Here is a 22230-nt window from a genome sequence, read left to right as displayed (position 1 = left end):
AACCCACGGCCTTGGACTCAGAAAGCAGGGTCGCTGCCCACTGCGTCAGTTGGCCGGTTGTTCCGAACATGGGGATTTGTTTTTCAGTTTATAACTAACGTAGTGTTAGTGAAAGCATTGCGATGGTCACACTGTCGCTGACATCCGATCTTCGACAATCGACCCGCAGATCTGACCTGTCTATTTGGAGTTTGTATCATAATCGTATATGATAAAAAAGACCAAGAAGAGGCCGAAGAAGATTGCTTTAGTTTTTCCATTACTACTTTCGTTTACTTATTAGTAAGACAAGTCTTACTTGCGACCAATCACAAAACTCTTGCTCAAACCGACGTCATCAGAGTTTCTATACAGAAGCCAAATTCGATATGGAATGTTTACCAACAAAGCGTTGCTTAGCAACCAATATCATGCAGGTGTTATGAACCTATTGAAAAATTTGGACGTTACTATTAAGAATATTTCAAATAAGTAAAACAGATTGTTAGAAATATTTATATAATATTTTAACATCGTGATTTTTGGTTTGTTTACTTAAACTCCAAATCGATTTCGGCCAGAGTGTAGTTTAAGATTTTCTACCATCGTTTACTTAATCGATCTCGTGGAAGTTAACTACGATTTATATAGAATCGGAAGAGCGCCATCTAGTGGCAATACTGTTTCACAATAGGTACCCTGATTGGTCGTATTCGCTGAGGCGTGTTTTACTCATTGGCTTATCTTTACTGTTTGTGTACACAGAACGTGATGTCGTCGTCGGTGCGTGCGGCTGCGCCCAGCGGCCCCGCGCCCGCAATGCACACCTCACAGACCAACGCCGGTTCGTACACAATCGATTATTTTTCCGCATACCGCAAATATTAAAAAAAATATCATTTTCGAGTTTTAGTTTATCTATATGTATAGGAAGAACAGCCTGGCCGATGTATCAAATCGCAGAAGCAGAGCTGTACTTTTTTCTTTTTTTTTTTTAAATAGTATCTTACGAAACTGTTCATTATAAGCATATAAAATAAGATAATGTAAGAAAACTAAATTAATAAAAAAATCCTTATTTACGTAAGAAACCCACATTTTGAAAATTCTTACGTAAGGCTGGAGGAGGGGTTTGAATAAAATCTCACCACCATTAGAAAAACTCACGTAATTTATGGACGCCCCCTTATTAGTAAATAAATGTTGCTCTGTGCCAATATATATATGTATATAACATTGTGTGGATTTGATCTTACTCGAAGTTAGTTTGCATATGAATTACAGTGCTGTGTAAATTTTAATTGTGTCATCTGGAAAATTCTGTGTCATCCGATGAGTCTTGAGTTACATAAAGTCTAAGTAATAGGTAGTTAACATCTGTGCTAGTGCGAAATGGTGATTTGAAAAACATCGTGCCGATGCTATTGTTTCGCAGAAACCAAGATATAATTACAAATTGTAGTGTTCCTGACTAATTGCACGTGGAGCATACTACCATAGTTGATTAGTCTTTTTTATATATAGTCCTCAACAAATGCCTCATTGGTCTAGTGGTAAGCATGTTCGACTACGGATCACGTGGTCTTGGGTTCGGGTCTTAAATTGCTAGGTACTGTGTTTTATCTATTTTTTTATTAACGTTAGGGAATGACGAGGCCGCTGGCCTATAAAATGCCTCATCACTCTTGCCTTGAAGGTTATACTCGGCAGGAAGGAACAATTTACAACATCAGCTTACTTGGGGTAAGGATATAGACGGTGACGGTGTCAAGGCCCCCCGTGCCTCGCAGAGCACGCTAAGCCGTCGGTGCTGGTTATTATCACTAATAGGTGATAGTAGTCGTTTAAGCCCACCAACCCGCATTGGAACAACGCAGTGAATCCATGCTTTAAAACCGTATCTCCTAGACAAAGGCAGGGTGCCTGTATCCAGTTGATGGACATTAATGATTATTAGAGATTAATATATATGCATTTTATTATTATTAATCAAATACACGTTTTAATAAAAGTTGTCTGTCGGTTGGTTCGGGCTTATCTTAGGAACGACTAAACCGATTATGGACGGGACTCTCGAACTATGTAAAGTATGAAATATACAAGAGTTATGTAGGTAATTTTTGCACATCTACCATATTAAGAATTATAAAGGTATTAAAATAAAAGAAAATTAAGCTTAAATTGGGTCGTAGTAGTAATGCAATCTACTTCTCTATATTCACGAATTCTCTATTTTATATTTTCTATTCTCTCTACGAATAGAAAATATAAAATTTCGTTTACTGGGATAGCCTGATATTTGCCCTGCCCCCTGGTATTTGAATTTAATATCCAAATTAAAATATGAATTTTCCAAATCGGTTTATAAATGACAAAGCTAAAACAAAAAAAATTATAAAGAACCTCCTTTTTTGAAATTTATTAAAAATAAAAGAAAACATTGAAGTAAGTTAGTAGTTATTCCTTACCTTGGTTATTTTACCACAAACAATTTCGATTAACTATGTCATCATTTATAATAAACCATATTAGTGGTACATCGCGAGAACTGTATTTGACCTTTATTGTAATGTTATATTGGGTTGTTTTTACCTTATCGCATCTCAGTTTTCTGTGTTAGTCGGGTATGAAGTAACCACTTATAATTATAAATTTCTAGTGAACAACTTATTTCTTATAAATAAAGCGAGATAGTTATATGTTTTTGTGGTTATTAAGTAAAGTAGTAAACTCATAATATATAAATTTACCCGTATCGTGCTCAAAACAGTCCACTGCCCATAATCAGACGGGTTAGTGATCGCAGAAACTGAAAAACTGCCACCCGCTCTCCGTTATAGGCAGGGGTCGTTACAACTGTATTTTAATCTGACTGCGCAACAGTATCAAGAAGAACCACTCTCCGATAGATAGAGAGAAAGATACATATTGAGCTAGAGTGAAGCAAGACTTTGAAAGAGGTTATGTTTTTACTTTTTAAAGTAAAGCGGGGCGTGAAACCGCATAACACAAGTAGTATAAGTCATAATATACTTCTGTAAATGTAACTCAATCATAAAACAAGGCACTTTAAAAATACATTTGTGATAAAGTTTTACGAATAACAATGGATGTTTCGTAACGGTTCACACGTATGAGACAGAAAGGCATTTAAAAATTAATATTAAGGTTTTACACAGTTTTATATCCATAAATAGAGCTGTCGCGGAACTTTTGGCATATGTAATACCGATGTATTTTGTAAACTTTGAAATGATAGTTTATTAAAGGAAATATATTACGACTTTTAAGTAAATAAAAAAAAATCTTTATATAAAAAGTTTGAAAGGTTTATATGTCGGTACTTAACACGATTCGATCAGCTGCTGCGTGAAAGTAAAACAAATAAACCGACACTTTTTGCACATATAAGTACACTAGCTGATGCCCTCGTTCTTCGTCCGCGTTTTATTACGGTTTTTTTTTCGAAACCCGTGGAAACCTTTAGTTTCCCTGGAACAAAAAGTAGACACTCTTTATTTATTCAACCACCTCTATGCCAATCTAGAAGATTGTTTGCTTAGTTAGGGCGTAAAGAAAGGACAAACAATAAACACTTTCGCATTGATAATATTAGTAAGGATATAACTTTTATGAATTGCTTTTGCCTACTTTGTGTTCTCAAAGTTAAAGCAACATTAAATTAAACTGAAGTTTTTGGTTTTCAGTTGTACCCAAAGGAGCTAGTGATGTGCTGGTAAACTCAACAGCTCAAAACCCACCGCCTGCGGCTGCCAGACTCGTCAACAAAGCGCATTGGCCGTAAGATTTCACATATATTCTATTTTATACAAGGTTATTAACTAATGCACCACCCATAAAAAATAATCAAATAATATTAATCTATTTAGAGAAATGAAAAATAACGTATGGTTCAGTATAAAATAAAAAACTTCAACCTTAATAATTATTAATATTAATAACTTAAAATTGTATAACGTGTATGTGTGGAAGTATGAAAGACTATGTAAATAGTTGTTTGAATATTATATATATACTATGATATATTTGGTGTTGCCATTGTAATCCGTCACCCCATTTGATCAAATTATATTAATGTTGAGGAACAAAGATTATTATTATTAATATCCTATCAATTTAATGCTCGATAATTTCATCGAGCCATATATATTACTTAACGTTTTAAAGTGCCTATTGATCAAAACTACTTGAAATAAATCAATTATGATCTAGAGAAGTGCAAAACGTAAAAGATCGGATGCTATCGGTCGTGAGTTTTGTCACGTATATCTGTTTTCGTGGGATACATTTGTTGATTTCCGGGATAACATAGACCGTCTGATCCCGCAGAATGAATTGGAAAAGAATGGAATAGCAACCTTAACCTTATTGCAACACAACACTATATATTTATTGCTGGAGGTGGGCGTTAATTGTTACGACACAGTTTATACTACTGCAACAGTTATGGTGGCACCATGTTTATTGTGTCAATTCTGTACCCTTACCAATATTCTATATAAATAAATAAATAAACACAATAGGAAAAACACAAGGAAAACAGTAATAGTACTTAGGCTGCAAAGGCGGCCTTATCACTAAAAGTGATCTTTTAAAGGCAACCTGAGCTGGATGGAGTTATTAAAATATCTTATGTTATTCGTTATTACTTATGGGCCGCGTGCAACCTTGAGTTCCTCATATTTCGTAATCCCAAGGTTTCTTGACACAGATCGCTACTAAGCGATAAATCTGCCTTTTGTATCATAACTACTTTGTTTTTCTTTATAAATAAATCAAAACACTTTTGACTCTTTTTGTTCGGGTATAATTACCATATCTATTGCAAATTATCAGATCGATCAGTACATCCGTTGCTGAAAAGACAAACTAATACTATGCCTTTTGTATTCTACTTCTTTGTGTTCCTATTTTCCTGTATATGTATATTTTTGTGCTGTATGAGTATGAGTGAATAGTTACTCTTAACTATTCATAAATAAACACATTTTGCGGCTCTTTAACTATATCTATGCAAACCATCACGTTGATCCATTGCTGCGTTGCGTTGAAAAGAAAAACAAACCTATAAATTCACCCTTACCAATTTAAGAATTATTGCTTCCAAATATCAGAACCTTGTGCTTTTGTATTCAAAAAAAATGAGATGTGAGTACACGACCGGCAAATGTCGCTAACATCGCAACTATAAAAGTAATTAATTATGGCATAATCAAAACAAAATATTCGTTGTTTTTTTTTTTTTTTTTTTAAGTAATCGTATCTTTTCATTTAAAAATAGTATGTATTATATTTTATATAAAAATCTGTAATTTACTGTGAGAGGTGATTTCATAACGCTTAGTAACTTGCAAACACCTGTTTAACGATATGTAAGATAATTTTCAGACAAACAACTGTTTTATCGCATGTTGATATAATGTATAGTGTATAATTTAATCAATTTTCGATAATCGAACGATGAATGTCGATCACAGATGACAGCAAAAACTGTTTTAATTACGATAAGATACGGCTTATCTTAGGTGTTTTCATATTACAAGTATTTGTTAGTTATGGAGGCGGATGTTGTGTGTACAGAGCGTGAAACTCCAGAAAAACTGATACCTGAAGTCCCACAAATTAATTGTAACGAGGAGTAAATATCTTACAGTTTTTGTTAAATTGTTCTGTAATAGACAAATCGTAATAGAACTTTCTAGCTGCAGTGCTGTGATTATCGTTTTGTTGTTGTGAGGTTGCGAAATTAGTGTTACGAAACGGCGTCATCATTTCTGCTGTAACTAAATAATTAGTTACTGGAATTTTGCGTCACTGTTACATTCTTGCAGAAAGTTGAACTACTGTATTTATAAATTATTCATTACGCGATTTATTCCTGCGACTTTAAACTCTTAGCCATTCAGTAATACAGTCACATACTTATACTCAGTGGCGTGCATAGAGGGTATGGACAGTGGTATGCAGATGATATAAAATGAAGAAAATCTCCAGTACTATAAATAAATACTTAAGGGTAGGCCTTTTATAACTTTTACAATGCCTAACCTAACGTTTTTTATCTTCTTTACTCAATTCGTTTGGGGTATTAAGTCTCTGAGTATTATTAAAATAGTGCCGATATTGATATAAACAAAACTTTTAAATATCCAAAATTGACAGGTATAAAAATAATGCTGTCTTTTCACACTGCATCACCTGGAAGAGTATCGATAATTTTATTTCAGTTTAAGAGTTTTCAGCAATAGTGCCAATTCTGTTATTCACCACCAATCTTTAAACTTTTAATTGATATTTCTCAGAGTAGCGCCGTCCGTTTCTACAGGGAATATTGTTGAAAGATTACGCATTACTTTAATACATGCTTATTTAGTTAAAGATATTAATGTACAACAGAAACTTTACTTTATATCATAAATGCGAAAGTGTTAGTTTGTATCTCCTTCCTGAGTGACCAATCAACTTGATTATAGGCATTGAGCTAGTTGAAAGGACGGAGAGAAACAGAAGCTTCTTTTTATCACAGAAAAACAAACGGTTCCATAAGATTTGTAAAAAAAACCGTAATAAATACAGATGAAGAACGCAGGCAATATATAGCACCTGCCTCTTTAAATCTTATTAAGTAACTTATAAGTCTAACTTTTACTTAGATTCTTAACGTGAAAATTGTTTGCATTTAGATGGCACCACGGCGCCATATCGCGAGAGCGCGCCGAAGCTTTGCTATCGGGTTCACCGGACGGCGTGTTCCTCGTGCGAGAGAGCACCAACTTCCCCGGCGATCATACGCTCTGCGTGCGCTTCCGTGGACGTGTGGAACACTACCGGTAAAACTCAAACATTTTAAGTCAAAACTTCTTCGTTGAGCACTTTTTGGGTGACCGATAATCATGGAACTCACGTCGTCTTCGCCGGACGCTTTCCATAAGCTATATGTATACTGTGTATTCAGCCTAAATGAAAACCGAAATAATACCTCATAGGCTTTAGAATTACATTATGTACTGTCTCTGAGACTTATCTGTGAAACCAATAACCTAATAATTTTTGATTAAACCGCTACCATAGTTTTTACTGAAAGAAATCAGATACAGCCCATCACATGCAAAATAGACATCGTGCGAACTTCTGTCACTTTATTAGGTAGGCGTCGCATAGCATAGGTACTATGCGCGTCTCAGTCTTTTATCTTCAGTAGGGTTGTCATAAGTAAACACATAGAGTAACCATTACATTACTGTCGTAGCTCTAACAGGTTTGTCCGCTACCATATTGGTAACGGGCAAACCTGTTAGACCTATTCCGCCATTTACTATCACGTGAGATCACAGTCAAGGGCTAACTTGTATAGAAAAAAAAATCGTGAGCCGTCACGGGACGCCTGGCAGATGTGAAACATCGAAATTGTTTTCTGTAAGTTACTGCAGATATTGCATAATGAAAAGATAAAGCATTACAAATTTGTTCCACAAATAAAAACCAAAATGGGTAACCACTCCTTTTTGTAAGTCGGTTAATAATGACTGTTTTATTACAAAATTAATATTTATTTTTATTGTTACATACGACATACAAATATTCAATGACGACGCATCGCCACGGCCTATAGATGTTTCACATAAAAAAGTAAAAAAAACATTGGATAGATTTTGTAACATTGATCTTGTCATTGCAGAGTAAAATGGGCGACGGCACCAGACACCCAAAATCAGCGTCTCACAATCGACGATGAAGAGTTTTTCGATAATATGATGGATTTAATCCAGCATTACCTTAAAGACGCCGATGGCTTATGTACAAAGTTAGAGCGGTGGCTCCCGAAAGCTTCTCCCAACGGTGCTAACAACAATAACGTCTTACAAACTTTCTCACCTCTTCCACAGGTAAGCGTCAACTTTAGCAACCTATAACTTTTAGTGCTGACCTCTCTGACGCAGTGATGAGAGCTGTGGTCTCATGAGTTCCAGGTTTAAACTCTGGCAAGGGTAATTTCGTCATCATCACCATCAATTCAACCGATTGATGTCTTTTGTAAAAAGTTCCAGCGGATTCCAGTGACTCGTTTGATGTCGTCTGAAAACCTCGGGGACACAACTGGGAAGTTTATTCTGGAATTATCTGATATAAACTCGTGCTCTAGGCGATGTACCGTTCCGGTACTATGGCGCGGAGAAACCAAAAAGGGTACGGGTTTTATATAACTGCCATATCCGGTTAGCCCGTTAACATCTTAGACTGCATCATCAGAAACGATGAGTTGGTTGTGAAACTGAAAAAAATAATTGAGGAATTAACAAAAATTGTAAAAGGCAGTCATGACACAATAATTTATAATTTCTGAATTTTCTCTGGTATGGTCTGGTGGGAGGCTTTGGCCGTGGCTACTTACCACCCTACTGACAAAGACCCTAAGAGGTAACCCCTCTACCATCTTAGACTGCATCATCACTTACAACCAGGTGAGATCGCAGTCAAGGTCTAACTTGGAGTGGAATAAAAATAATAATGCGTAACGTTATTGTGTGTATGTTTACATCTTATTTCTTGCACCTCTGTTTATTTCATTTGAATCCTTTGTAACTAGTTTTTTTCTTTGGTGTACAATAAAAGTGTATTCATTAATTCCTACAAACAAACGCTTGTAAGTGAGAAAATTGTGTTTTCACAGCAACCACCGCCATACCCACCAACCCCGAGCGTATCGAGTGCACTCAGTTCGGGACATTTCCAGCACGCTTTCGGGCACCTGTCAGGCGACCAACCGGACGGCGGGCAGAAGTTCGTCGATGCGCGTGAGTTGATAAAATTAAAGTGACCCACAAAATACGCTCACTAAATAAATAAACAGTGGTGATGGCCTACTGGGTACGACTCAGCTTCAAACTTTTCGGGATTATGCGTATTTTTAAGAAATAAATTACACCATTAAGGTGAAGGAAAATATCGGAAGAGAACTACAATTCTAATAGTTTTCCAAAATGTTCTCAAAGGCGTGTGAAGTGTAACCGCACTATGCCAGCTTTGTGGACTACGTCCTAAACCAGGACTTCTCAACTTTGGCGCCGTAGACAGTACAGAGACGCTACTTCTGTACTTAAAAATTAAAGAAAAATAAATTATATCTTAATGATGTTAATAGTATGCAATGTTTTATATTGCATCTTGGTGCTGAACCCTTCGCGTGCAAGTCCAAATTATCCAACACGAATGATATAAAATTTACTCTTAGATTAACCCAATATCCATATTACTTGTACATGTTTTATTTCATTTTAAAGTTCCAATTCTGTATAAAAAATTCATTTAAATTCGTTTTGTTTTCAGGTTGGATAATAGCGGAGAGGGATCTAGAAATCCGTGAAAACATAGGCAAAGGCGAATTTGGTGATGTGATGTTGGGTATTTTAAATGGCACTCAAAAAGTTGCTGTCAAAATACTAAAAGATCGGGAGGCGGCAAGCAAATTTCGAGCAGAGGCGAGCGTTATGGCGTAAGTTAAATAAACTTTTAAATTACATCCATACTAGAATATAATTTTTTTAGCAATTTATGTTTCCGCTATTTCGATAAATCTATTTTGATGAAACTCAAAACAAAATGCAAAGCCACCTTTTGAGCATACTTATTAATTTAACTATGAAAATGAACTTTCTTAATTCAATACATTAAATCGACTTCGATCGTTATTTAACTTAAGCAATTTATCATTTTATTTGACCCTGTATAGTAAAAACAATTTTCTTACACACCACCACCACCTTTATTTGGAACGAACGGGTATACAGACCTGTGATTTAAAGCTATGTAATAAATAGGAATTTTTTCCTACAGTCCCACCACTATTTAATATGAATACCTATCTGTGTTTTTTTCAGTTCACTAAAGCACGAGAATTTGGTACGGCTGCTTGGCTGTGTGGTGTTCAGCTCTAACGGCAGCACGTGTATCGTGACGGAGCACTGTGCGCAAGGCTCGTTGCTGGACTACCTCCGAAGCCGCGGCCGTCACTACGTCACGCAGCTCAACCAGATCAACTTCGCCTAGTGAGTGCTCACATTCCAGCCAGCTATCCATCCATCCATCTATCCATCCATCTATCTACCCATCTATCCAACCGTCTATATATCTATCCATCCATCCGTCCATCAAAATTCAAGTAACAGAAGTTTTCATGTACAATAGGCGAAGAACCCTATGTGCAGAAAGTGGCTTACATGAGAATACCCATATGGGGAATTTGGGTATTCTTGAGAGACACTTAATAGACTGGTGATTTAGTAACTAATTAAGTGACTGATTAAGTAACTTAATAGTTACTGAATAATTGGCATAACACTTGTTGCCTGTGTGTCGCAGCGACGCGTGCTGCGGTATGGAGTACCTGGAGCGGCAGCGCGTAGTGCACCGCGACCTGGCGGCGCGCAACGTACTCATCTCTGCGGAGGGCACGGCCAAGGTGGCGGACTTCGGGCTCGCGCGCACAGACGCTGCGCCCGACGACCCCGCCGACGCGCTCCGCGTGCAGGCCAAGCTGCCCATCAAGTGGACCGCGCCCGAGGCTCTCAAGTACAACGTGAGTGACCAACAGCCCTAAACTCTATTCGGGACACTGGACTGGCTGCAGTAACGTGCACTTCATACATGCACAAAAGCCCTGCCTAACCAAAATGTTCAGTAAATTAGAGGGATTTATTTCCATTTTATGGCAGCTTCCTGCTACCTACCTACCTACCTCAGTGCATGCCACTTGCTGTCCTTAAGCAATGAAAAGGCCGATATAAAAAACTCATTACTATACTACTCATTACGAAACCAAATACAAGAAAATAATATACAAGTTCATATATAACAGTTTTAAAATTTACGTTATAATACAAAAAAAAAAACAATGTAAAAAAAAAAACGTGATTTTTCAATCGCTTCCCATTAGCGACGATACATTATGCCCTCGAGCCAATAGTCCGGTCTGTGAGTAAGCTACAGAATTTCACAAAGCCAGAGCTCTTGATGAGGCCTTTGTAAGATAAAGTCAATAATATAGCTAAGTCAATTTTGATTTTAAGTTAAAGTAAATAGATACATGCAATATTGAGATCATCTATCTGCAGAGTTTTACTAACATACTACTTCATTTATAAATTTTTTTTTTGTTGCAGAAATTTTCAAATAAGTCTGACATGTGGAGCTTTGGTATTCTGCTTTGGGAAATTTACTCGTTTGGAAGAGTGCCATATCCCAGAATCGTAAGTTATTTTTCTATTGTTTCCTATAGAATTATCAATTCGAAGATTGGACTACTCACCCGTATTCACTTACGGTCACAGGATAAAAAATTGCCACCAAGATATTTTCTTAAATATAAATAGCGAGACGCTGTCGGGTTTGTCTCATTATGTTAAGTGACTGTTGATAATGAATAGGCAACCGGACACCAAATACAAAAAATCTATAATGTATATAACATGAAACGATTGTCCCATTAATATTTTAGTGAAATCATATTTATTTACAATTTCAAATCAACAAACCACGGATACCTGCGCGTGACGTCATCTATGTGTAAGCAAAAAGCACCGACAGCGTTCATTACACTATTACTTTCTTTTTATTCAAGCGAGGATTCTTCGAAAATTCCATAGAATGTTGCGAACGCAGGCAGAACATCAAAAGAATGTTCTAGTTCTGTTTGGTGTAAATGCACTTTAAGATTTAAGTCCAGGCTAACTTGTAGTGTAACATAAAACAAATGTTCGTTGTAGCCGCTGGCGGAGGTGGTGCGGCACGTGGAGCGCGGCTACCGCATGGAGGCGCCGGAGGGCTGCCCCGCCGGCCCCTATGACGTCATGCGCGCCGCGTGGCACGCAGACCCCGCACAGCGCCCCACCTTCGCACACACGCGCCTGCGCCTCGCCGCCATCCGGGACGCCGCGCATGCGCTCCAGGTACACCCTGCATGACTGCCACTAGCGGAAAGCCCACCCTGCGATCTTATAATAAAGAGCAATGCACACCAGCGAGGCCATGGGCAAGAGACATTTGTATAAAATCTTATCTTCTCCCGCAGCTATATCCATTTCCGAGCACTGGCGCACGAGTGGAAATAAAATAACAACCGAATAATATACGTGTAATCTTATATATATATATAATGAAAATGGTCTTCGTTTGAGGCTCAATCACGCCTAAACCACTGATCGTATCGACATGAAACTACCACCATTCGATGCGAAATTTTTCCTAGATGGTTTATGGCTATCTATTTTTTGAATTCCAACATTCCTTCATTTTTTTATTGCTGTTTTACTTTTATGAACATTTATCCCGCTAATAAAAACAAAAGATAAGCATTTTCTCTTGATTCTTTTGTTTTCATGCATTTCAACAGAGTGTATTAAACGGATTATGGTTTTTTACATTCAGCTAAGAATCTACTCACGGTAGTGGAGAACGGCTGGGCCAATTGGGCTTTTTTTTATCTTCAGAATTGTCAGGAGAAAGTTTTGTATGTAAGAAAATTTTAAAAAAGCCCGATAAAAAGTTAAAAATTTCGATGATAATCGAAGAATTCCCATCTATATAGTCACTCACCACGAAATCTCGGGAACCATAAGACTTAGAAACGTGAAACTTGGTAGGAATATTACTTTTGCTATGTAGAGGTCAGCTATGAATAGATTTTAAGAAATTCATTCCCCAAAGGGGATTGCGGGGGCGTTAACAATGAACAATTCCCGTTTTTAAACTATAGCTCCTATAGACTTCAAATTTGGTAGGAATCTTCTGTAAGAGGTGTAGAAATAGGCTATGAACGAATTTTACGATAGCTCACCCCACAGGGGGTTGCGGGAGTGGGTATTAACAATTAATATTTTTAATTTTCCAGCTAAAGCTCCTACAAGCTCCAAATTTTGTAGGAATTTTCTATAAGTGATGTAAAAATGATTTATGAACAAATTTTACGATATCCCACCCCAAAGAAGATTGCGGGGGCGTTAACAATGAAAATTTTCAATTTCCAAGCGATAGCTCCTATAGACTCCAAATTTAGTGAGAGTGTTCTATATGTAATATAAAAATGATCTTCGAGCGGATTTTACAATGAATCACCTCCAATAAGGTTCGCGGGGGTGGGTGTTAACAATAAAAAATTTCAATTTCGAAATATAGCTTCTAAAAATTCTAAATATGGTAGGAATCTTTTATTATTCACATAAAGAACATCTCAAAATGGATTTCAATAAAGTCTACTTCCGACAGGAATTGCGGGGGTGGGTGTTAAAATCTAATAATTTTATTTCTAACCTGTAACTTCTACAGACTCCAAATTTGGTGGGGATCTTCGTCGTATTCGTGTATTTCCTTACAACAATCGTCTTTTTGGCAGCGGAGAAAAAGTCATTGAGAGGTTTCAAAAACTTAACTTTACATGTAGCTATCCAATCAACGGACTAAGAATTTTACATTCAGTTTACTTTTCAGACTACATAACCGACGAATTCTTTTATTGCGGGATCGCGGAAATGTAACAGATTAAAATGAATGCATTTTCCAAGCACATGAGATGTGGAAAAGAAATTTAGTTACTTATTCCAATAGAATTCATAAAAAACATGCACAATTAATTTTCTATAAAAAATTGATGTCACGGAGAAAATTTTAGTTAACAGAAAATTCGTCGCACTTGAACCTAGACAGATTTCAATTTCACATATGAGACTTGCAATGACTTTAACTTAAACTTTCAATGCTCATTTCGAATTTTTTTCTTCATGTCAATTATTATTAATTTTTGGAAGAAAGGCACGGAAATGTTATAATGATTGCACATTGAAAGTTACAATTAATATTAGTGAGAAAAATCACCTGGATGAAAGATACAGGCTAAATCGATGGAATTTGGAATTTGAGTAAGTCTAAACAATATCAATGCTTACAGTTCTATCCGCGGGGCCTATTTATGTTCATACAAAAATAAAAAAAAAGGAGAATAATAAAAATATGAAAAAAATAAATAAAAATGAAACATAAAATGTAATTTATTTCCTTTTTCAATTCGCTCAGCGAAGCGGGCTGAAAACGGCTAGTATACTTATATAATAAAATAATAATAAACGGAGGTAATTAATAACGAGTAATAATAATCCTCGCAAGCGGAGAAAGGATGTTTTTTTAAGATACATTTAAAATAGTGCTGTTTTTATGAATATACTTTAAGAATTAAAAAAAAAAGAATGAAAACCTATAAGTTATAGAGATAACAAGTGATTAATGTAATAGGTAATAGAAGTTACCCAAGTTTATTACTATGGTAAACTTCTATTCCCTGTTACCGTGCTTTGGCCGGTGGACACATACATTTTATCCCCATTAACTAAATTGTATTTTTCTAATTGGAAATTGGAAATCAACTTAGAACAATTTCATGCAGGCTGATAATCATGCTTTTTCAAATTTAGCATAATAATTAAAAATTTAGCATAAAGTACAGCTCACAGTAGTTCGGTTAACCTTATTTTAAAACTGATTTCAGATACTCTGTGAATGTTCTCTATGCGTTGCGTTCACTAATTGGGCGGTACCCATTAATATACATTATCTGTAATAAATTTACCGTACAAAGAAGAGGCGTGTGCTGACAAAATTATTATTCTGTAATTGCCAAAGCATAGTTATAATGAGGTGCGAAACGCTTGAATTAAAATCACCTGCTTTAAAGGTGAAGGAAACATCGCCTAGGAGTTCTCCATAATGTTCTCTAAGGCGTGTAAGGTCCATCAAACCGCAGTTGACCAGCGTGGTGGACTACGGTCTCAACCCTTCGCACTGTGAGAGCACCCGTGCCCTCTAGTGGGTTGATATGATGATGATGGTAAAATTTTATAAATTTAAAATGCATATCTCGCTTTATCTGAGCTGAGCGCTCAGGCCGCGATTGCCAGAGAGCCGCAGGTTCAAATCCTGTCGGTTCCGAAAAAATATTATATACATATATTTTAAATTTTTAAAATTGATAATTCCTCCAAGTATAGGTAAAAACACTAATAAAAATTTTATAAAAAAAATGATGGTAAAAGTTTCAGAGGCAAAAAAATAATTTGAATATTTTGTTGCAGTGAACACCCTGTTCCAGATTTGGCGGAACTTAAATACATATATTAGACTTTATAATGTCTATTGGGCAATATGAAGATGCAAACTGTATTTTATTATAAACGATTTTAATGTCTCCTGTAAGTCCTAAATTATTTTGATAAAGTTTAAAGACACTTCCTCACTAAAGAAGTAACCATAGAATAGAGTGAAATTTGTGTGTATAGAAGTTTTTATCAAGTTGTGGAATGTCGCTCTCGTGGGGCTTTTAGTGGTATCTTAATATTTTATTAGGAGAAAGATGCTTTTTTTTTTTCTTTATATTAAAATTTGTTATTATAATTGCTAAGCACAAATTTTAAATGCACAATATTTAAGCAGTTTAAAAAAATTAATGAAAATATTAGAATAATTAAAAAAATTTAACTATGCATCTTATTAAATATTGTCTATGATACTTTTATTACATTGCTAATGTTAATGTCCATTTAATTATTTCCGCTGTTAATTTGTGATATTTGCGTATCAGCTATAAAACTTCACTCTTAGCTTATAATAAGTAGCACATGTTCGCACTAAAAGCCCTATTCAAATTATTAAGGCCTATATGATATAAAAAGTACTTGTGAAATTGCCAGTGTGACTACGTGACCGTATGTCGGTACTATAGTACTGTCTAGTCAAATAACATTTGTAGTTTTGTTTGTATCATATTATTTTTCCATTTATGTAAACATATTATGGTGACTGATCCCATGGAAAACGTGAATATACAAAAATATATTAATAACTTATTATTTTCTATAACATTTTTGTTTCTAACTTCGACTTAGTAATGGGGGCTTTAGGGTCCTTACCCACTAAAGCGGCGACCAGTGTTCGCTCCGCTTTTTCAAACTATCCTTAGATCCTTTTCACACATGCTCGGTTTTCGTATAAACAATGCTGTAACAGTTAAGGTTTAGTGAACCAATCAATACGAATGTCCTACCGACTTAATTTCTTTAATATACCAACTGGTTGTTCAAAACTTGTCGTATTTTTTGTATGGAAATGACAAATTCGGTAACATGTTAGCAACTCTTAGAAAAGTTATTAAATAAACGGGATGTGGTCTGGTTATACACGGACTTGAAAACTTTGCTACTTAACTGGATCTTAATTCGCTGGTATTTAAATATAGGAGCACTCAACTTTATCAAGTCAATACGTGATAAAGTTGAGTGCGTACGTTACGTCATAAATTATCGATATTATTTTGTAAACTTTTAAATTTAATAGAAAATAGGGAGAGTTCGTATTCTCTGTTATAACGAACGAACAAGAATTCTCTGCCCTGGTAATCTAAATTTTTAATTTATATCGAATATAATAAAAGAATTAACTATAATACTTATAATATATCTGGAACTTTAATAGGGCAGTGCTTTTAAGATTAACTTTAAATTCAGTTAAACAAGACGACTATCGAAATTTTGCAAAAGGCGTATTTAATATTAGTAAGGCAGAACAGCGTCCTATAAAACTACAGCAATGTAACGTTGACGGCAACCGTGCAAGTGTGAAAAGAGCCTTATTAGGTCTGCACATGTGTAGAAGCATTTTCAAACAGGTGTGGCCGTAAATTCGAGCATTTTCTTATTAAACATATGTGTACATGGAGTCGATCCAATTTAAGCTTTGCGCATTTCTTGTCAACCTATACGAAACTCAAAATGCTTGCGGGTGTGTCGATTATTTACTATATTTTAAAACAACAAAAACACTGTGTGATGAAACCAACTTACGTTATTGATTCATTCCTTTACATTATTAGTGTTAAAGTCTGATATTATAGAACTGTACAATGTGCGTACTAAGTTGATCTTTGTTAAATGTGATTAAAAGATTGGTGTTTGCACTATTATAATATAATAATTATTATGTTTTAGACTTTAAGGGCCCTGATTCTCTATATCACATTGGAATCCTAACACACTTTGAAGTACAGTTTGTGCTAAGGTTTTACAGTCCTTACATAAGGCAACCAGCTGTGTGTGACCAGCTGCCCTATTTTGTATTTGGGTCGTATGAAATTATCTTACATACTTTTGAAAGTTGGAAACCGCTATAATCCAGCCAAATAAGATGACATCATTTTCTCGCGACTGACAGCTGAGGTGACTTGCTATGGTTCCTAACATAGTTTAATAACCACAGTGATAAAAATAGCCTCGAATGTGTGTCGCATCGCACTCTCGCGATTTCGTTTTCATTAAGCGTATATTAAAGCGAATGTTATTTATTTAGCCCATGATTTTCCATAATAATTGGGTTATTAAATTTAAAAAAATTGTTTATCCGACTAACCAATTGGAGTTCCAAAGACTAGCGCATTCAAAAGATAACAAACTCTCTTACTTTATTACATTAGTAAAGAAGATGCCAAAATTTACGTCATAAAATGAATTTCGTACGCAGTAAATATTTTAGTGTCTATAGAGAATCAGGGTCAAGGAGTGTTTAGTCAATGTAAGGAATAAAGTTGTTTAACCAACTGACAGGTTGTGTGCTAAAATTTAGTAATTACCCACGGTAATTTAAAATCATTACGCGAATATATTGTTTAAATTAAATGTGGTTGTATGGTTAATATAAAAAAAGAATATATAAATTAACATGGACAAGAAAGTGGAGAGAAAAATGTTATGAATCTCAAGTGTGATTGTGTAAGAAATTATCGGAGGGTGTTCGAAGTACTCTATGCTTGTACTCTAAGTAAATAATTCAGCGTGCCTTTTGTGAGATTTTCTACCTATTCGTTCGTTTCAAAGTTAACTTCGATTTGTATGAAATATAAATAGTGGCATCTCTGTTTTAATTACTAGATGGCGCTCTCTCGATTCCATACATATTGTAGTTAACTTTAACGCGATCGAATAGGTAGAAATCTCGCATTTGGCACTCTGATGTTTATACTATAAATGTTAATAGAATACTAAGTTTTTCTATACATTACAAGCACGTGAATTCGACACCAGCCCGTTGATATTAAAAAATTAAATTAGATATTTTAACGATATCTGGATGAAAGCTGGCTACGCGGATGATGTACCCGTTCATTTTTCTTATGCAATATTAGTTTTTAAGTGTTACATTGTTTTTTACGATTTATTTATAAATTTCTTCAATTTGGTTAGTAGTCCGAGCCGAATACGGTCTATTGGCGGGTCGCGATTTATTATACGACAACGTATGCCTTTTATCCCTAACTCTGTCTCTAGATAAATAAATTCTTAGTCAAATCTTCCTAAAATTATGTAATATAATATAAAATAAAATTACCTAATTTTCAACTTCCGAGCCACGACTAATATGAAATTGCTTATGATAAAATGTATAAGACTGCATGTTACACAATATAAAATATTTATCATGGAAAATGTAAGTAGTATAACAATATTTTTATTAACTTTATTTTTGCACTCGCTAATAGATCCCTCCGACTCCTTTAGTAAAGCCATGTACTCACTGTTGAACCGTGTTTCGATTTCAAGTTCTTAATTATTTTCTTTTCACGCAACGCTATAAAAGATTGAACCACGCTTCCCAATACATCCCATTAATGCTGTTTTAGAAACAGTAGATTTATGTTTCCGCGTAAAAAAACATTTTTAAAGAAATGTTTATTAGTGAATACATAGCATCAGAGTCATTTTTTACCAAAGTAATTTCAGTTAGCAAAAGCATACATTATTTGCAGTCTTCCTTCTTTTATAATATGTAAAGAAAAATATTTCGATAAAACTGTGTTAGTGTATTTATAACTATAGAAACTGTCTCGTTATTTAGTCCAAAGGTTTGTTTTATTAACCCTAACGACTGAAATGTGCAGCTATAATAAGATTCCGTGATTTAATATTTTGAAGGTAAAAGTGAAAATCTCGTTTTGTTTTTGTTTATTATTGTATTATTTTTAAAATGTAAATACATGTAACAATAAGGGATAAATGTATTATAAGAAACTATAAATACATAACGTTGTTTTATTCAATCACTGAGCTAATCGGTTTTCGAAGTACTACATGTGCAGTAATCGCAGAACGGACAACTCTCGCTTGAGCTACTTAATTTGATTATTGGATTCCGTGCTTTTGAATTCCGTGCTTTTTGTTTGGGCTTAGGTTTCTCTACTTTGATATCGCTTTTGTTCGTCGACTTGGACATTTCTGTCTGTGTACCTTGACCATCCTTCGCAACGTCTTCGGTCGCTTGATCGGCATACGTCGTTACAAATTTGTTTGAAGTACTCTTTCTGACCTGATCGCATTCACAAAATCTGATGTGATCTCTTTTAGAGGTATTTTTGTGTTTCGCAGACGTTTTCTTAAATTTTATGGATTTCCGTCTTTCTGTTTCGCTTTCGCTATCAACCGACATGCAACTATGACTAGACTTAATTTGCACTTTTGGATAGCAATCGCATTCTGCATTATTGCTATTCTGTTCCTTTAAACTTGAACTTGGTCCACAAAGACAGGGTCTGTTAAGTTTACCATTTTGTCCAAGATTGTTGTTTTGCTGGAAAGGATCAGTTTGAGTTTCTGAACAGTATTGCAAATACTTCGCTCGTCGTAAGCTTGGATAAAAGTAATGAATATCTGTTGTTGATGTCCATGCGTCATTGTGAAACTGTAAAAAAAAAATTAACTCTAAACCAGAAGAGAAAATATGCTAGTTTCTCTTCGGTATCTTTATATCCAATAGTGTATATCCTGATGTGCTTCTAATACTTTTAAATATAATAGTAGGTTGGGAACATGTTTGGACTTGTAACTGTTTGTAACTTTTAACAGTTACCAGAAACAAACTGTTATAAAATAAAGACTTCTTAGATGATTTCCGCGGAACACGCTATGTGTCATTTTTGGCAAAGGAAGTCTATAAAGGGAACTAATAATGCCTGAATTATTCATCGGTAAAAGTGACCGTCATGTCTTCTGTCATGTCTTCTGTCGATACAATTAATAAGCTGGAAAAATATTAAATTCCCGCAGAAAACTAGAGCATTTCTGACGAAGGAAGTAAAGTCAAAATTTTAACTGGTATCCCTACTAATATTATAAATGTCAATTTAAGTTTGTTTGTTACACTTTCACGCAAAAACTGCTTAACCGATCCTCATGAAACTTTGTACACATATTCTTGGAAGTGTTAGAAGTAATATAGAATACTTTTTATCCCGACATTAAGCTCGGTTCCTTTGGGAAAGGGGATGAAAGTGTTTGACGATTTTACACCATAACTCCGACAAATTATAACCGATTTAAATAATTATTTTTGTACTATAGAGGTTATAATATGTGTTTAATTTTGCCCAAACTTTGTGTAGATCTGATGAATGTGGTTGGAGATAGAGGACAGAACTCCTCAGCGGACAGCAGCAAACCCCGCATTTAAGGCTTAGCGATACTGAATACTTTAATTTTTGTTTAGAACTACAGCTAAATGGAATGCCACATCAAAAAACAAAATCAAACGCAGACGAAGTCGCGGGCAACAGCTAATAAAATATAAAACTAAAGATCAAAATTTTACCTTCTGTGTATATTCGTGGTATGTAGCTGGATTCGTATTCATATAATAGTTTGGAGGCGAGTAAGGTGGACAATCTCCAAATGTATTTGGGAGTTGAATATTAAAAAGTGGTGGAACACTAAAAAGTAGAAAAATTATTAATGGTGGTTGAACAAAAATGTATGTATGTTAACAAATAAATAATATATGTGTGTATGTGACTTCAAAATGAATGATATTAAAATATGTCAATGCCCAAACACAAATGTTTTTAGAATGATTAAACACGTTCATAAAACCGATCTTGATGGGAATTTGAAAGGCAAGTAGACAACTTTATACAGGTAGAGACATAGGTTAATATTCATTTCGAAAATCAATCTACAGCGGTAATTAATTGGGTTTAACTTACGGAATATTTACACTCTGTTGGGGATTTGTGATGCTTCGAACAAACCAGACCTCTGCGTTAGTTGGATTAGGAAAAAGACTGCCATACGGATTCTTCACAGTACATGGATACGGTAACTGGTTTTGTCTGATTGTTGGGATAAAATAAAACTGTACACTGCCATCCAGAAACGTTACTGCCGTAACATCTCCTTCGCCTACTATTTGTGTGAATGCTGGTGACGCTATAGTTAAAAAAAATCGATTCTGAGATTTGATAAACTATGTAATAGTAATTTAAACAATAAAACATCCGGCTAAGTTTTGTGTGGTCTTCTTAGACCTGGGCGCGTTCGGAATCCTAGCAGCTTTGGTTACATATGACCAGGCTCAGAAAATTATCAGTACCTAACTACAAATTTAAGCCCATGTACGAATCAAAAGTGCCATCTATTGGTATATTTAAATAACTTTATTGGTTTGGCTATAATCTGGAGTGGAGAAATTCGCTACGCAGGTACGTATTTTGAGGTTTAGTATTTACCTGTTTTCCAAACTTTTAGTTTCTAGCTTTACCTCTGAAATAAAACCAAGGTACGAAAGCCATTCCTTTAAACATAATATGTCCAGCACTGGACACCTATCGGGTAAAACGACTGTTTGACTCGGAAACATTTAATTCATAAATAATAAAAGGAAAATAGCACACCTGTTTTTGGATAACTCTGTAAGCCGTAGCTTTCAAATGGCTGATTCCACTGCATAATTAATTTAAACCTGCTGATTATTTCACATCTTATTTACTTATAGCTGGTTCAAGTGTGTCATATTTCTATATTTATTAAATATTTATTTGTTTTGGGACCCATGTTTTGGATAGTAGATGAATATTTGACGGTATGTCACAGTATATTGACAATTTACAAAATTTCGCTATGAGAATAGGATAAAGTTATGCTTTTGAAAAAGTTTTATAATTCGTATATTTTATCGATGGTCAATGTTAAATTTTATCAAAATCATTGATTTAGTAGACACTACCAACGAGAACGATTTTAGGGCTCATGGCTTAAGGATAGGCTGAGGGTACTTGATTATACAAATCTACTAATTTATTCATTTGTAATTTGCAGGTAACTTTTTACTATAGTCTATGGAGGGTAGAGGTAAGGAGAGTCATCTTATATGGGA

At 35.1% G+C, this 22230-nt stretch overlaps 2 protein-coding genes across 4 annotated transcripts in view; one reads left to right on the top strand and one right to left on the bottom strand.

Annotated features, from left to right (window-relative positions):
* The window catches only part of LOC120632841 (tyrosine-protein kinase CSK), a 46841-nt gene extending 31413 nt beyond the window's left edge, over positions 1-15428 (top strand). For all 3 annotated transcript variants that reach the window (XM_039902877.1, XM_039902879.1, XM_039902878.1), the window contains exons 5-15: positions 745-823; positions 3687-3780; positions 6684-6830; positions 7679-7886; positions 8672-8795; positions 9328-9493; positions 9879-10046; positions 10360-10576; positions 11160-11246; positions 11763-11945; positions 15117-15428. In XM_039902877.1, coding sequence (XP_039758811.1) covers positions 745-823; positions 3687-3780; positions 6684-6830; positions 7679-7886; positions 8672-8795; positions 9328-9493; positions 9879-10046; positions 10360-10576; positions 11160-11246; positions 11763-11945; positions 15117-15119 — 1476 coding nt within the window. In that variant the 3' untranslated portion in view covers positions 15120-15428. The remainder of the gene's footprint in view (positions 1-744; positions 824-3686; positions 3781-6683; positions 6831-7678; positions 7887-8671; positions 8796-9327; positions 9494-9878; positions 10047-10359; positions 10577-11159; positions 11247-11762; positions 11946-15116) is intronic.
* Positions 15429-19036: 3608 nt separating this feature from the next.
* LOC120632845 lies at positions 19037-22130 on the bottom strand. The gene is made up of 4 exons (XM_039902882.1): positions 21749-22130; positions 21062-21284; positions 20671-20788; positions 19037-19764 (listed from the first exon to the last, which is right to left on the bottom strand). The coding sequence occupies exons 1-4, from the start codon at positions 21801-21803 to the stop codon at positions 19135-19137; spliced, it is 1026 nt and encodes a 341-aa protein (XP_039758816.1). The 5' UTR covers positions 21804-22130; the 3' UTR covers positions 19037-19134.
* Between the last annotated feature and the right edge of the window lie 100 nt (positions 22131-22230).

Source organism: Pararge aegeria, chromosome 20, assembly GCF_905163445.1.
Source record: "Pararge aegeria chromosome 20, ilParAegt1.1, whole genome shotgun sequence".
NCBI classification, from domain to species: Eukaryota; Metazoa; Arthropoda; class Insecta; order Lepidoptera; family Nymphalidae; genus Pararge; species Pararge aegeria.
This window is presented reverse-complemented; position numbering and strand designations above follow the sequence as displayed.